General features: G+C 38.4%; 1 protein-coding gene across 1 annotated transcript in view; it reads left to right on the forward strand.

Moving 5' to 3' along the window:
- Nucleotides 1-17,804, forward strand: part of ADGRV1 (adhesion G protein-coupled receptor V1) — a 560,737-nt gene that overhangs the window by 234,189 nt on the left and 308,744 nt on the right. The window contains exons 77-78 of the mRNA XM_065942069.1: nucleotides 8,144-8,386; nucleotides 13,052-13,459. Coding sequence (XP_065798141.1) covers nucleotides 8,144-8,386; nucleotides 13,052-13,459 — 651 coding nt within the window. The remainder of the gene's footprint in view (nucleotides 1-8,143; nucleotides 8,387-13,051; nucleotides 13,460-17,804) is intronic.

Here is a 17,804-nt window from a genome sequence, read left to right on the forward strand (position 1 = left end):
CCCAACTGATCATGGGGTGAATGGTTCCTTGAGTCATTTTCAGCCCGATTAGTTTTATTTCTGATTACTCTGAATGTTTAGTTCGTTTCCCTTTATCATGTCTATAGATTTGATTACATTGTTTTATATCCATAGATTTCATCGTTAAAATGAAAGTTCTCTTTCGCTATCCTTTTAGTTAGAGAGGTCAGTTCTGATCTACCAAAGAGGCACAGAGGCTGTGCTCAGGGAGCCTTTGGATCAATTTCTCTTGGTTCATGTTGTACATGGCACCCAGGAGCCAAGCGTTCCTCTCCTCATTTTAATGGAATCTGCATTAATCAAATGGTATTGGCTGCTGAGGCTGTAAAAGAGTTTTAGTCACTTAGTAATCAGGTATCGCTTTTAAAAAAATGACTATTCTATGATACTTTAATGTCCAAGGATCACTTAGTTGCATTTGTTCCTTGCTTACCACTTAATTTATTAAATTAAAATATTTAATGCAAAAACTAGCCACAATATTTTGAATGTTCAAAAGCATCATGATTTTTTTTGTACATGCCAAAAACTTTAAACAGCAGAAAAAGCATTGCACAAATAAAATTCCAAATGGGTAGCTGTATTTAAACCCATTCTAAATAATAATCTTGTAGATTTAACTATTCATTCATTTTTTTGTCCACTTGGTTTTTGACTTTCTGAGGATTCCTGAAACAGTTATATTGATGTTCTCTAAGGTTATAGTAATACATATTTTCATACCTTGAAGAATTGTAGCAATTTTGATGGTTCCAGAAGAGAAAGACGACTCATCTCAGATCACTTCAGGCTACTTGGTTATCACCACTTTGTTCTTTGTTTGGACCACAGATCCTAATGCACGTCTGAAGCTGTTTCAAATGAGAATTGCTGGACAGTGGATTGAGATCCATTTTATGACCTGACTTGTGAGATCAACATGTTTTTTAAGTTCATGCTTTACAAGTTAATTTTTTCAGCACCATGTGTTTTCCACAGAATGATTTGCTCTTTAAACCTTGCAGTGCCGCCTTAACCCTAACCATTGCCCTGTCACTGTCAAACATTGAGCTGGTCTACAGGGGCATTGTAAAGATAGACCTGCCTTGTCAATATCTTGTTATATTTGTGAGGGCAACCTGGAGGCTCCACTTCATAAGAAATGAGATAGCAGGGACTTCATCAGCAGTCTGGTGGTTAAGACTCCGCCTTCCAGGGCAGGGGCCATGGGTTCGATCCCCGTAAGGTCTGACATGCTAAGGAATGTGGCACAAATTGAAAAGAAATGAGATAACAAGTTTGTGATCTAAGTGCATCTTTGCAGTTCATCTGTTCTATCATATTTGAATGAACATAAAATTGCATCATCTTTCACCTTCTGTATGAAGTACTCTTTAACTTCTGACATGCTTTCATTTGTATGCATTTCACCAGTCCTAAAAATTTATTCCTATTTTTGGTACAATTTGTATTTTTTCTAGAAATAATTGTCTTACTAACTTTTTTTATGAACTCCTTCCTACGTACATACAAAGAGAAGGATGTTTACCATTCACTAATAAATCAATATATACTTAATTAAAAGCATAACTTTATTGATATACTAACATAGACCTGCCTGTTGAGAAACCTGTATGCAGGTCAGGAAGCAACAGTCAGAACTGGACATGGAACAACAGACTGGTTCCAAATAGGAAAAGGAGTATGTCAAGGCTGTATATTGTCACCCTGCTTATCTAACTTATACGCAGAGTACATCATGAGAAACACTGGGCTGGAAGAAGCACAAGCTGGAATCAAGATTGCCGGGAGAAATATCAATAACCTCAGATATGCAGATGACACCACCCTTATGGCAGAAAGTGAAGAGGAACTGAAAAGCCTCTTGATGAAAGTGAAAGAGGAGAGTGAAAAAGTTGGCTTAAAGCTTGACATTCAGAAAACTAAGATCATAGCATCTGGTTCCATCACCTCATGGGAAATAGATGGGAAGACAGTAGAAACAGTGTCTATTTTGGGGGGCTCCAAAACCACTGCAGATGGTGACTGCAGCCATGAAATTAAAAGATGCTTACTCCTTTGAAGGAAAGTTATGACCAACCTAGACAGCATATTAAGAAGCAGAGACATTACTTTGCCAACAAAGGTTCATCTGGTCAAGGCTATGGTTTTTTCAGTGGTCATGTATGGATGTGAGAGTTGGACTGTGAAGAAAGCTGAGCACCGAAAAATTGATGCTTTTGAACTGTGGTGTTGGAGAAGACACTTGAGAGTCTCTTGGACTGCAAGGAGATCCAACCAGTCCATCCTAAAGGAGGTCAGTCCTGGGTGTTCATTGGACGGACTGATGCTGAAGCTGAAACTCCAATACTTTGGCCACCTCATGCAAAGAGCTGACTCACTGGCAAAGACCCTGATGCTGGGAAGGATTGGGGGCAGGAGGAGAAGGGGATGACAGAGGATGAGATGGCTGGATGGCATCACCGACTCGTTGGGCATGAGTTTGAGTAAACTCCGGGAGTTGGTGATGGACAGGGAGGCCTGGCGTGCTGCGATTCATGGGGTCGCAAAGAGTCGGACATGACTGAGCGACTGAACTGAACTGAACATTATCCTATACATTAAAGCTAATAAAATATTAATTATACACTGTTATACTCACATTTTTCATTTTAACCATTTAAAAAAATACATTACCATAATTTTTCTCCTTTGAGTACCATTATGTTATAGATTCAAATTCACCTAATTTTAATTGCTTACTAAATACTTTTATTTTTGCTCTTGTTATTGTTCAGTTGACCTGTTGTGTGACTCTTTGCAATGCCACAGACTACAGCACACCAGACCTCCCTGTCCCTCACCATCTTCCAGAGTTTGCCCAAGTCCATGTTCGTTGCATTGGTGATGGCTTCCAGACATCTCATCCTTTGATGCCCACTTCTTCTTCAATAGTCATATCATAGACACTGAAAGATCTACTAAGTTACTCTTGTGTCTTTTCATATTGCTTTAACATCTCTGGATACTTATTGGCCTTATAGCAATAATCTGTGTTTTAGAGCCATCTTGATTTTTCCTGCTCTAAGACATCCAAGGATTTGATTTCTTTCATCAGAGTTTCAGAGATCTGAGTTTTTGTTCTGGAGATAGGCATGAGAGTTGATGGTTGACACAGCTGCTTCTGTGAACCATCTTGGTAGTGATGGAGCTAGAAAACAGATTTAAAATATTGAGTTCCCACTGGTTTTTTATCCAAGAATTTCATTTAAAAAATTTTTGAGATTGAAGTATACTTAATGTACAGTGATTTGTTAGTTTATATGTACATTTGGGCTTCCTTGATGGCTCAGGTGGTAAAGAATCTGCATTCATTGCTAGAGAACTGGGTTCTATCCCTGGGTCGGAAAGATTCCCTAGAGAAGAGAATGGCCACCCACTTCAGTATTCTTGCCTGGAGAATTCCCCAGACAGAGCCGCCAGGTGGGCTACTGTCCATGGGGTCACAAAGTGTTGGACATGAATAAGCAACTAAACAATAACATATATGTGTATGTGTGTGTGTGTGTGTGTATGCATTTGTCTTCATATTCTTTTCCATTGTAGGTATTGCAAGGTAACAAGTATAATTCTCTGTGCCATACAGTAGGTCCTGTTTACCTGTTTTCTGTATAGTAGTGCATATGTACTAATCCCAAGTTCCTAATTTATACAAATATTATTGTAGTTTACTTTTCTTGAGTGGGAGTTTTATCAGTTACTATGCTTTCTATTGCCCTGAAGAAAAGGAACTGAAATTTCAACATTCAAAACTTTTGGTCATGTTATTCTACTTGATAATGTTTAAGTCCTCCTCTCTGCATTTCTCTAAATAGTCTTATGCTTCCTCAACCCCCACAACCCAACATTTCCTAACTCTCTTTTAAAGACTAATAAAAATATCACTTCCTCCAGTAATGTTGCCCACATCTTCAGTTTTGTTGTCGTTCTGTTGCTCAGTCGTGTCTGACTCTTTGAGACCCCATGGACTGCAGCATGCCAGGCTTCCCTGTCCTTCACCATCTCCTGCAATTTGCTCAAACTCATGTCCATTTAGTTGGTGATGCCATACAACTCTCTCTTCCTTTGTCGTCCCCTTCTTCTCCTGCCTTCAATCTTTCCGAGCTTTAGGGTCTTTTCCAATGAGTCAGTTCTTCGTGTCAGGTGGCCAAAATATTGGAGTTTCAGCTTCAGCATCAGTCCTTCCAATGAACATTCAGGATTTATTTTCTTTAAGATTGACTGGTTTGATCTCTGTGCAGCCCAGGAGACCCTCAAGCATCTTCTCCAACATCACAGTTTGAAAGCATCAATTCTTTGGGACTCGGCCTTCTGTATGGTTCAACTCTCACTTCCATACATGACTACTGGAAAAACCATAGCTTTGACTAGACGGACCTTTGTCAGCAAAGTAATGTAATGTCTCTGTTTTTTAGTATGCTGTCTAGGTTTGTCATAGTTTTTCTTCCAAGGAGCAAGTGTCTTTTAATTTCATGACTGCAGTCACTGTCTGTAATGATTTTGGAACCCAAGAAAATAAAGTCTGTCACTCTTTCCATTTTTTCCCCCATCTATTTGCCATGAAGTGATGGAACCAGATGCCATGATCTTAGTTTTTTGAATGTTGAGTTTTAGGCCAGCCTTTTCACTCTCCTCCTTTACCATCATCAAGAGGCTCTTTAGTTCCTCTTTGCTTTCTGTCATGAGAGTGGTGCCATCTGAATATCTGATGTTATTGATATTTCTCTTGGCAATCTTGATTTCAGCTTGTGCTTTATCCAGCCTGGCATTTTGCATGATGTACTCTGCATAAAAGTTAAATAAGCAGGATGATAATATACAGCCTTGACATACTCCTTTCCCAATTTGTAACCAGTCCGTTGTTCCGTGTCCGGTTCTAACTGTTGCTTCTTGATTTGAATACAGATTTCTCAGGAGACAGATAAGGTGGTCTGGTATTCCCATCACTTGAAGAATTTTCCGCAGTTTGTTATGATCCACACAGTCAAAGGCTTTAGTGTAGTCAATGAAGCAGAAGTAGATGTTTTTCTGGAATTTTTGCTGTCTCCATGATCCAGCAAATATTGTCAGTTTGAATCTGGTTCCTCTGCCTTTTCTAAGTCCAGCTTGTATATCTGGAAGTTCTTGGTTCACCTACTGTTGAAGCCTAGCTTGAGAGACTTCTGAACATTACCTTGCTAGCATGTGAATTGAGTGCAATTGTACAGTAGTTTGAACATTCCTTGGCATTGCCCTTCTTTGGGATTGGAATGAAAACTGACCTTTTCCAGTCCTGTGGCCACTGCTGAGTTTTCAAATTTGTGGGCATGCTGAGTGCAGCACTTTCACAGCATCATCTTTTAGGATTTGAAATAGCTCAACTGGAATTCCTTCACCTCCAAATAACTTTATTCATAGTAATGCTTCCTAAGGCCCACTTGACTTCACATTCCAGGATGTCTGGCTCTAGGTGGGTGATCACACCATTGTGGTTATCTTGGTCATTAAAATCTTTTTTGTATAGTTTTTCTGTGCATTCTTGCTACTTCTTCTTAATATCTTCTGCTTCTATTAGGTCCATACGTAAGATGATAGAAGAGCTGGGTTCAAATTTTGCCTCTTCCACTAAATAGCTTGTGATAACAGACAAGTTGCTAAGGTTTCCTGAACTTCCCAGACTTGGTGGAGTTCATAACAGGGCTGTTATATTAAATGAGATAATGAATGAGAGGTATTTCACATGGTTCTCGGCAAGGAGTTGGCTCTTCATAGGGTGGCTTGGTATTACTGTTATTCAGAATGGATGGGAGTGGAGCTGAGTAGCAGCCACACCAACACTAGTAGTAGTTTATGACAGTAAACTAATTGTAGTTTACAGTACAGTGAACACAACGCTGCTTTCATCTGTAGAGTTACACCACTGATTGATGGTGGTTTTTCCAAAGTTCAGTCTGTCTCCTGTCGCTCAACTCAACGTTTTTCTACTCTGGCCGTATCTCTAATTATCATCCCTATAGTCATTCAGTTTTTTTATTTTCAAGTTATAAAGAACTTAAGTAACTTTCCCCAGATTGATTACTCGGTGAAGATTAGAATTCATCTTTTGAATTCCAGTTCATGTACCCTTTCTCTGCTGGGTATCTCATGGTTCTATGGTTCTATCATATGGTCTGTATTAGCAAAATGTATGAAGGTCATCGTTATTTAACTTAGGATGCGTTTCTTAACCCACCAAGTTTGTTTAAACTAAACAGATTGTTGAAACATTTGTTGGACATATTTCTTTAAGAACTATTTAAGTAAGATCTTGCTTATTTATTACTTGGCTTGCTTCTGAGCAGGTCTGGGCCCACGAAAAATTATTTTATACTAGTTGGGCAAAAGATCATCTTGGAATGCTGCTGACCTAACTAGGAAAAGAACTTGAGTTCCTGTGAGGTCTCTAGTCATATTTAGGTCCAGAGAGGATCTGTGGGTTTTGCTTTCCCAGTGTACTTCAGGCATATTCTTTGAACAGAGTATTTTGTTGTTAGACTGAAAGATTCCTTTTGTCTCTTCTAATTATGTGTTGGCACCCGTCTGCACATTTGTTCAATTTGCATGGTTCCCTACTTAGATAACAACATATTTTTTGACTCAGAGTAGTTATAAGTAATGTTTTAATCATCATCACAATGAGAAGAAATACTATACTGAAGAAAAGACAAGAATTTGTTGAAATGTAATATTCTGAAATTCCTAGTTAAATGAAATTTTTGTGAACTCAAGCTCATTGGCCATTAGGGAATAATAGTTGTTGAATATAGTTACCCATACTTTTCAAGTGCTTCAGTTTATTGTATTTACCAATTTAGTTTGTCAAAAGTGGGAAAAACATATATACCTTCATTTCAACATTTACTGAGAGTTAATCAGGAAAATAAATAAAATCTATATCACATGAAAACTAAATATGTTTCTTCAGACAAGAAAAAGAGATTCAGTTCATTTACTGTGCTACTAAGATATAAATCATTTTGAATAATACTGAAGAATTTGTTGTATTGTTTCATGACATAATAATTCTCATTAAAATGATCACAAAACAAATGATGACTAAGATCCTTGCTAATAGAAAAAAAGAATGCATTATATCAAGTTAGACAGTGAGACATGCAATTGAAAATGCATCAGCTTAGCTTCTTGGAATTATGCTAGGAAGCTAAAAATGATGCTAAGATTTCTTGATTATTATGTAAGAGAAAATAAGTAAAAGCAGGTGATTAACAGTACCTTACAGAATTGAATGCAGGCTTTAGAAAATAAATTATTTGAGATTGTTGACACAGAACCGAGGGAAAACATGACCAAACTATAACCAACAGACTAAATTTAGATTTCTTGATACTGAATTCAGGGAAATTTTGAATGATACGTAAGGTCACTAAGTTAACCCATCAATATTTGGCCAATTTATGTAAAACCTTTAAAGATAAAACATTACAAAGTGGAAGCTCCGTTCTCTCCGTCCTGTTTTTCAGCTGCACACCCTGCCCTACCCTCAGCGCAGCCCCTCCACCTGAGATCCCCACTGTCGTGGTGTTTTGTTTCCTTTTTTACCCTTTCACGAAATACACGTATCTGGTAACAAAATGTAGTAAGCTTTATGTAATTAAAAATTTTACATTTGTTGTAGCATGGCATGCATGTCTTTATCGAACTTGATTTTTTACTCTTTGTCATGTTTTTGGATCCATTCACATTGGAAAATATTGAAACAGTTCATTGTTCTTAACTACTGGATAACATTTTCATTGTGTGAATATACTTTATGTATCCTTTTGTTTATTGAAGTGTATGCGTAGATTATCTCCTGACATTGATTTTCTAGTAAGATGCTCTCCTAGAGAGAATAAAGGTGTTGAAGAAAGACCAAAAAAATAAATCTCGTGGCAATCTAACATAAGAATTTAATTCTGTAATTATACAGACTGTATCTCTAAATGTATACTTATTTCTGTAGTAGTGTGTATGAATGATGTTATTTCTTAATGTCAGAATTATTTTAAAATAGAAATATATTAGTAGTTATCATTCCCCTCTCCTCTTTTTTTCTCATTGGCAGATACCTCAAAGTGAAATACATTTTTTTGTGGAACTGTACGAAGTAACAGCTGGAGCAGCCCTAAACAATAGTGCCAGATTTGCACAGGTTAAATTATTCCAGCCTGATAAACCTCCAAGTCTCGTGTACTTCTCTGTGGGTTCTCGACTGCCAGTGGCTCATAAGAAGGCCACTCTCGTTAGTCTGCAGGTGGCCAGAGACCACGGGGCCGGACTGACGATGTCTGTTAACTTCAGTACCCAGGTAAGCAGGCAGCAGGTATTCACACACAGGAAGCTTTTCTTCCTTAACTATGGCATGTGTCATGAAACAGAGAAGATTTGATATATTATTTTCTCATGATACAATCATAACTCACATTATGTTTATGACATGAATGACACAGTTCAATTTTTTTCACTTAGATCATGTTTTAAAATGATAGTCTTTTGTCTTTTTGTTTCTTTTGGAAAAGTTGATTATACAATGCAAAATGTCTTACATACATCTGTTCTATAAAATCTGTGGAGATTTAACGTTTCTTTAGGATGTAACTGTGTAAGACAAGAAACAAAAAGAATGGGTCTGTGTTCTGATTTTTACCTGAACTAGTTGAAAATCTTCTGTAGGACTTCCAATACTAACTGTGTGTTTCCTGTGACCTTTATGTTTCTTTAAATCCATGGGTTCAGGAGACTGTCTCACAGCTACTTTTAACATCCACTCTATTAGGTGACTTGAAGTGAAAGGGAGGAAGCATTATGTTTTAAACTTTATTTTAGGAGTAAAACTCTGATGTATTAAGACAAAGCTGTGTGTCTGCTCCCTTTGGAGCGTGATTGTGGAGATCGGAGCTTGCCCACCGTAGCCGTCTGTATTTCCCTCCCCTGGACTTGTATAACTCCCAAACCCCACAGCTTGAAAGCTGCCATTCTGGACAGCGCTGCCATTTCTTTTGTTTCAAGATCCCAAGCCTGGTGACACTTCAGGCCTCAAGGTTTCTAGGCTGTGCTTTTGTGCCGCATGCTGTTCAGTGGGTGCTGGTTGTGTTACTGTGGGGTGGCTCTCATGCGCAGAACATTCTGTGCGTGAGATCCAGCATATGTGCCACCAGTTTGCCGTAGCAATTCTGTGAGTCAGGGATTGGAGGTGAGGACGGTAGCTGTGGGTAGTGAGCTGTCCTGGAAGCTTGCCAGGAAGAAAAGTTGTCTTTATAACAGAGTCTACAGCTTGGCAAGCCAGAAGATGCAACTCTATCATATGAGACTCTCGAAATAAACTCCATTCTAAATAGCCCGCAGTGGTATGAGCATGAAAAGAAGTATTTTGATTCATTGGGAGATTTTAGCATTTTTCCTTTTAAGCATTTAAGATGGTAAGAGAAATGAGAAAAAATATGTGTTCTTTCTTCTCCCATGAAATATATATCATCATATGCTCTCTACTTTGTAGGACAGAAGAGTGGAAGAAGTGATAAAAAAAAAAAATTTGAGACTTATTTTAAACTAGTTCATACACTCAGTTGAAAGGGGAGTTGAAAATGCCAAAAGAAGAATCTGAATGCCAATATCTCTATCATACTCATTTATGTTCTTTCTAGATTATTCACAAATGATCCCTTGTAAAACACATGCTGTCACTAGCATGTAACTCATAGCATTTTAATAGCACTATAAAAATCAACATAGAGGAGCCCTGTGGTGATGAAAATGTATCTTGACTATATCAACATTCATATCCTGGTTGTGATACAATTATGCAAGATGTTATTAATATCTATGAAGGATGTTAGGAAAGGGTAGAGGAGACCACTCTTTTATATTTCTTAGAAGTGCATGTGAGTCTGTAATTATGTCAAAATACAAGGTATAATTTTAAAAATTAGAAAGAAAAAATTTACCTCTCTGTTCTGATTTTTTTTTTCATTTATTTTTATTAGTTGGAGGCTAATTACTTTATAATATTGTAATGGTTTTTGTCATACATTGACATGAATCAGCCATTTATTTATTTTCCTGTTGCTTCATCACTCTTGAATTTTCTGTCTTCGAATGCTGGGCATATTGTTAGAAGAGAAAGTCATATAATTCAATTTTCCAGTAGCTAGCAAGTATGAGAAAATAATTATGGACCAAGTTGCTATTCTGTTAACAGTAATACTATTCTTGATTTTGCTTTAAACAGCTTTAATAATGTAGTTAATAGCTGTAGTATACATACAGTATACCTATCTTCAGTAGGTCCGCATTCCCAGTATGTACATACTATAAATTCCTATATATCTCCATATTTCTGATCTAAAGGTGAAGGATATAAGAACTTGAGATAATGAAAATGTCACTCATTCCAGTTATCTTTAAATTAAATAGGCCTGTAGCTAAGCCAAGTTTGAAAACCAATTCCAGATATTTCATTAGTGTATGTGTGTACAAGAAAGAATATGTCTTTCCTTCTTATTCTTACATTGGTTATTCCACCAAAAGCTGTTGATTTTCACTGTTGCTTTTAAATTGCATAGTGCTTCTTCTTTGTGTTTGTTACATGTATTTTACAAACATGAGAACATGTTGATTGTTCTAGTTCCTTTAAGCATCTATATTGTGAAATTCTATAAATTCTACCAAAAAACAGTGAACATAATGTGTATGTGCAATTTACAGTAATAAAATCACCACCACGTAGCTTAGAAAATTCAGCTTTATCAGATGCTTAACACTAGCTGCCATGAACCTTTTCTGCCATCCTGAGAGGGGAGGATAACCTCTTGGCATCTTGCAGATAACCTCTATCCTGAATTACACGATGAATTACTACCTTGCTTTTATTTATAGCTTTACCACATACCACATGCCGTTTAGGTTTACCTGCTTGGTAATTATGGAGATGAGATTCTTCTAGTATTGTCTCACGATGTGCTTTCTTTCTTTGTTCAGCAGTATGTTTTTGAGAAACGCCTGTGTTGATGTATGTAGTTCTTTCATTTTGACTCCTATATGGTTATCTCAATGAATAGTTTAATTTCTCCGTCCTGAAGCCAGTAGACTTTTGTGTTGCCTCCTTTACTCTTTCCTCCAGCCTCCCACCATTATGCTGCAGAGACTCTTGAAAACCCTGTATGTTCGTTGATTTTTCACTTTTTGCCACCCTTGGGCACTTCCTCCCCTGGAAGCCAGCTCTTCTCCTTTGGGCATCTGGAGCACCACGCTTTCCCACTGTTAACTCTTTTCTCTTTGAGAACCCCTTCCTGTTGCTTGTGTTAGTCTTTCTGACCAATAAATTTTGGGGTCCACCTATACTTACTCTGTAGGCTAGACCATTCCCACCATGTGTAAAATGAGAACTCCTGAATTTTTATCACTAACGTCTTCACCACCCCAGATCCAGACTCATTTATCTGATTGCTGTTACTTGGCATCTTCATTTGAATTGTCTAAAAAGCATTTCAAGCTTAATATATATAACATATATATGATGGATACCTCCTATTTCGCCCTTGGTGATATTTCCCCTAGCTTACTGCCATTCATCCAGGCAAATAGCTTGGAGTTATCCTCATTCTCTTCTTCTTTTGCATACACCACTGAATTAATCAGAAAGTCCTGCTGACTCTACATTCTAAATATATTCCCAGTCTGAGCTCTTCTCACCCTGTCTACTCCTACAACCAAAGCTACCATTACTTCCTTTTCTGCAGGAACTAATGTAAAAATCTCCTATCTTTTCTCTCTGCTTCCATCCTCTCCCCCTGTTTCAGCCTAACTGTCCACAAGAGCCAGATTGCTCCCAAATATATGAAATAAAGTATGTCACTCTCCTGCTGGAGTCCTCCAGTGACTTCCTACCACACTTTGTATCAGGGACGTATGTGATCTGACACATACATCTTCAAATTGTTAGTCAGCTCACAACTGGAGAAGTTCTGTGAGGCAGTTATGGCATTTCTTCTCTAATTCTCTTTCTTGATCTATTCTAAGGCATCTAGCTTTCCTAACCTCTTCACTGAATGATGTGTATTTATCTCTAATTTGTCTTGGGAGATTAGAAAAATTTAAAAACTCCATGTTTTATTTTTTTAAAAATTAAAAAAAATACAACATGGTTATATTTTAATACAAAACCGAAAGACAAACACCATAGTAAATTGATGACAATAAAATACAATGTTTCCGGACTTCCTTGGTGGACCAGTGGCTAAGACTTTGAGCTCCCAATGCAGAGGGCCTGGGTTCAATTCCTGGTCAGGAAACTAGATCCTGCATGCCACGACTGAGAGTGCATGTTGCAACTGAGGGTCTTGCGTACCACCATGGAGATGGAGATCCTGCGTACTGCAACTAAGACCTGGAGCAGCCAAAAAATAAAATATGATGTTTCCTTTGCATTGCGTGACAAATGGTTAACATTCTTAGTCATAAATGAGTTCTTAGACACCAGTAGAAAAGACTTTGACTTATCAAGGGAAATGGAAAAAGAAAGAAGAAAAGGAAATAACACAAGTGACTAGTAAGGATTAAAGCGTATGTGAAGGTGACTGAGCTGAACAATAAAAGGAAAAAAAGGCAACTTCTTTGTAATATCATAATTACCAAAGATTGAAAATCTGACATTTGTGTAGTTTGAGGAAATATAGCCACATGGACACTGGAGGACAAGATTGACGAGGGTTCACAGTGAAAAGTGGAAGTGAACGTCACTCAGTTGCGTTCGACTCTTTGCGACCCCATGGACTGACTATACCGTCCATGGAATTCTCCAGGCCAGAACACTCCCCTAGTAGGAGAAAATCTAATGTGGACTCAAACTATAAATTTAAAGCAACACCTGTCTTAATACCAGTGTTGTGGCCCATCAGATCGTTTAAGAGAAAATTGGTTCCAGACGGGATCAGAGGTTTACAGTTTCACTTAAGTGCTGTTGTCTAATTTCCAGGAGTTGAGGAGTGCTGAGACCATCGGTCGTACTCTCATATCTCCAGCTATTTCTGGGAAGGACTTTGTGAGAACCGAAGGCATCCTGATCTTTGAGCCTGGCCAGAGAACCACTGTCCTGGACGTCATCCTCACGCCAGAGATAGGGTCTTTAAATCCATTTCCTAAACGCTTCCAGATCATGCTTTTTGACGCGAAAGGGGGTGCTGGAGTCGATAAAGTGTACGGGACCGCGAACATCACCCTCGTCTCCGACGCGGACTCTCAGGCCTTTTGGGGGCTCGCGGACCAGCTGCAGCAGCCCCTGGACGGCGGCATTCTCAACAGGGTGCTCCACAGCATCAGCGTGAAAGTGGCCACGGAGAACACGGACGAGCAGCTCAGCGCCGCGCTGTATTTGATAGACAAGGTAAGAAGCCCTTGCGAGTGTTAGCAGTTTCATACTTTTTTTAAGACCAAAGCCACATGCGGTTATCGTGTCAGTTCTAATGCACTTATATGGTAGAGTCGAATTTCTGAATCTCAGAGTGCAGTTCACCATATCGGACCCTGTGCTTTTGCTTGGATGTGACTGGTACTGGTTTGGAAGTTCAGAGAAGGATGACTTCTCTGCTGCAGCAATAAGGACAGACTGGTGTCTGAGAAGAGGCTTCGGAGGTCAGAAGCTCCAGGCTCTTTCTGCTACTTCTGGAAACTGCATGGACATCTTCTGATTTGTGTGCAGTTTTTCTAAGTCCATAAATGAGGACTAAGACTAGATTATATGGCTCTTCTGGTTGAAGTGCTATGAAGCTGTTGCCCTTTGCTTGTTCCCTGCTCCTCCTGGCTAGTGGAAAGAATTTACTGTAGGAAATGATGTTACTTAAATTTTCTAATGATGAAATAGTATAGTACAATTGCAATTTGATTTAGGCTATGAAGATGGAAAGAATGCACAGTAATTGTATTTTAGAAAAGATACATTAAGAAGGCTACATATTAATGGTTGAGAATCAACACTTATTTAAGTAGAGCTGTCAGGTAGTACATCTTGATTCTTTTTTTTTCTTTTTTTTTGATCTGTCATGAATAATGAAACTGAATTATGAAAGAAGATCCTCTGGAAAAAATGTAATTAACTTTTTTTTGAGTAACCATTAATAAACAGTATAAGTTCATCTCACATATTAAAACCATTTATGTGGAATAGATAACTTGGCAATTATTAGAGGCATGAAATATATTTGAAGTGTTCTAAAATATTATAAGATCAAGTAGAAAACATTATTTGTATTCTTAAAAAGAAAATGATTTTATTTCCACTGAAGTTGCCTTTGCTCTGATGATTTTCAAATCATGTTATTGTTACTAAATTTTTTCTATGTTATGGCATATTGTTTTCTTGAAGCTGTTTATATGTCAGTACTGAAATATGATGATTCAAGTAACTGACATCATTCAATAATATTATACATTAAAATATATGTTATATCAAGAAAACTGAGAATTTCTACTAACAGAGAAGCCTTGAAAAAATAGATATCTCTAACTTGTTCAGCAGTGGGAAGGCTCAATAACAAGAGACAACAGTTTTCTGTAAATTAACCTATAAGTGGAGTATTCAGTTCAGTTCAGTTCAGTCGTTCAGTCGTGTCCGACTCTCTGCGACCCCGTGAATTGTAGCACGCCAGGCCTCCCAATCCATCACAAATTCCTGGAGTTTACTCAAACTCATGCCCATTGAGTCAGTGATGCCGTCCAGCCATCTCATCCTCTGTCATCCCCTTCTCCTCCTGCCCCCAATCCCTCCCAACATCAGGGTCTTTTCCAATGAGTCAACTCTTCCCTTGAGGTGGCCAAAGTATTGGAATTTCAGCTTTAGCATCAGTCCTTCCAGTGAACACCCAGGACTGATCTCCTTTAGGATGGACTGGTTGGATCTCCTTGCAGTCCAAGGGGCTCTCAAGAGTCTTCTCCAACACCACAGTTCAAAAGCGTCAATTTTTCGGTGCTCAGCTTTCTTCACAGTCCAACTCTCACATCCATACATGACCACTGGAAAAACCGTAGCCTTGACCAGATGGACCCTTGTTGGCAAAGTAATGTCTCTGCTTTTTAATATGCTCTCTAGGTTGCTCATAACTTTCCTTCCAAGGAGTAAGCGTCTTTTAATTTCATGGCTGCAGTCACCATCTGCAGTGATTTTGGAGCCCAAAAAAATAAAATCTGACACTGTTTCCACTGTCTCCCTATCTATTTCCCATGAGGTGATGGGACCAGATGCCATGATGTTAGTTTTCTGAATGTTAAGCTTTAAGCCAACTTTTTCACTCTCTTCTTTCACTTTCATCAAGAGGCTTTTCAGTTCCTCTTCACTTTCTGCCATAAGGGTAGTGTCATCTGTATATCTGAGGTTATTGATATTTCCCCTGGCTATCTTGATTCCAGCTTGTGCTTCTTCCAGCCCAGCGTTTCTTATGATGTACTCTGCATATAAGTTAGATAAGCAGGGTGACAATATACATCCTTGATGTACTCCTTTTCCTGTTTGGAACCAGTCTGTTGTTCCATGTCCAGTTCTGACTGTTGCTTCCTGACCTGCATACAGGTTTCTCAAGAGGCAGGTCAGGTGGTCTGGTATTCCCATCTCCTTCAGAATTTTCCACAGTTTATTGTGATCCACACAGTCAAAGGCTTTGGCGTAGTCAATAAAGCAGAAATAGATGTTTTTCTGGAACTCTCGCTTTTTCGATGATCCAGTGGATGTTGACAATTTGATCTCTGGTTCCTCTGCCTTTTCTAAAACCAGCTTGAACATCTGGAAGTTCATGGTTCACATATTGCTGAAACCTGGCTTGGAGAATTTTGAGCATTACTTTACTAGTGTGTGAGATGAGTGCAATTGTGCGTTAATTTGAGCATTCTTTGGGATTGCTGTTCTTAGGGTATTAGTACTATCAAAATATCAGTAAACTCTTTTGGATGAGTTCACCTGGGAGAACATACATCAGAAATTTTATGAAAAAGATGAAAAATTATAGGGACCTTATTCTCCATATGAAAATAAGAAGTTATAGTGATTAAAACAGGATGAACTGGTGCTGTCACAGATATTCAGATTAGTAGAATAAAACAGAAAGTGAAAATATAATCCAATTGCATATGACAGTATCATATACGATAAAAGTGACGTTTCAGATCAGTGTGTCAGTTCAGTTCAGTCACTCAGTTGTGTCCAACTCTTTGCGATCCTGTGGACTGCAGCACACCAGGCTTCCCTGTCCATCACCAGCTCCCAGAGTTTACCCAAACTCATGTCCATCACGTTAGTGATGCCATCCAACCATCTTATCCTCTGTCATCCCCTTCTCCTCCCACTTTCTATCTTTCCCAGCATCAGGGTCTTTTCTAATGAGTCAGTTCTTTGCATCAGGTGGCCAAAGTATTGGAGTTTCAGCTTCAACATCAGTCCTTCCAGTGAATATTCAGGACTGATTTCCTTTAGGATGGACTGGTTGGATCTCCTTGCAGTCCAAGGGACTCTCAAGAGTCTTCTCCAACACCATAATGCAGAAGCATCAATTTTTCAGCACTCAGCTTTTCTTGTAATCCAACTCTCACATCCATACATGACCGTTGGAAAAACCATAGCTTTGATTAGACAAACCTTTGTTGGCAAAGTAATGTCTCTGCTTTTTAATATGCTATCTAGGTTGGTCATAGCTTTTCTTCCAGAAAGCAAGCATCTTTTAATTTCATGGCTGCAGTCACCATCTGCAGTGATTTTGGAGCCCAAAAAATAAAGTCAGTCACTGTTTCCATTGCTTCCGCATCTATTTGCCACGAAGTGGTGGGACCGGATGCCATGATCTTAAGTTTTCTGAATATTGAGCTTTAAGCCAGCTTTTTCACTCTCCTCTTTCACTTTAATCAAGAAGCTCTTTAGTTCTTCTTCAGTTTCTGCCATAAGGGTGGTGTCATCTGCGTATCTGAGGTTTTTGATATTTCTCCTGGCAATCTTGATTCCACTTTGTGCTTCATGCAGCCTGGCATTTCTCATGATGTACTCTGCATATAAGTTGAATAAGCAGGGTGACAATATACAGCCTTGACATACTGCTTTCCCTTTTTGGAACCAGTCTGTTGTTCCATGTCCATTTCTAACTGTTGCCTCTTGACCTGCATGCAGATTTCTCAAGAGGCAGTAGTTATTATTCTGTAAATGGTGTTGATACATCTGATTGAACCTTTTGAAAGTAAAATATTAGCTTTATCTCCATGTTAAACCCACTCCAAAATAAATCCCAGACTGGTCAGAGGTCTAACTGTAAAGCTGAAACCAGAAAAGTAGTAGCAGAAAACATGGATGAATCACTTTTAATATAAAAATTTATATTGGGGAATTTCCTTCTAAATATAAAAATGCAGAAGTCATAAAGGAAATGATTGATAAACTTGACCACATAAAGTTTAAACAAAATTTCTCTTTGCATATACCACAAGAAAAATCAAAAGGCACTTCAATTATATATTCAAAGCTATAGTTTTTCCAGTGGTCATATGTGGATGTGAGAGTTGGACCATAAAGAAGGCTAAGCGCTGAGGAATTGATACTTTTTTATTGTGGTGTTGGGGAAGACTCTTGAGAGTCCCGTGGACTGCATGGAGATCAAACTAGTCAATCCTAAAGGAGATCAACTCTGAATATTCATTAGAAGGACTGATGCTGAAGCTGAAGTTCCAGTACTCAGTGCTTTGGCCACCTGATGCAAAGA

Source organism: Muntiacus reevesi, chromosome 1 (genome assembly GCF_963930625.1).
Source record: "Muntiacus reevesi chromosome 1, mMunRee1.1, whole genome shotgun sequence".
Classification (NCBI taxonomy): Eukaryota; Metazoa; Chordata; class Mammalia; order Artiodactyla; family Cervidae; genus Muntiacus; species Muntiacus reevesi.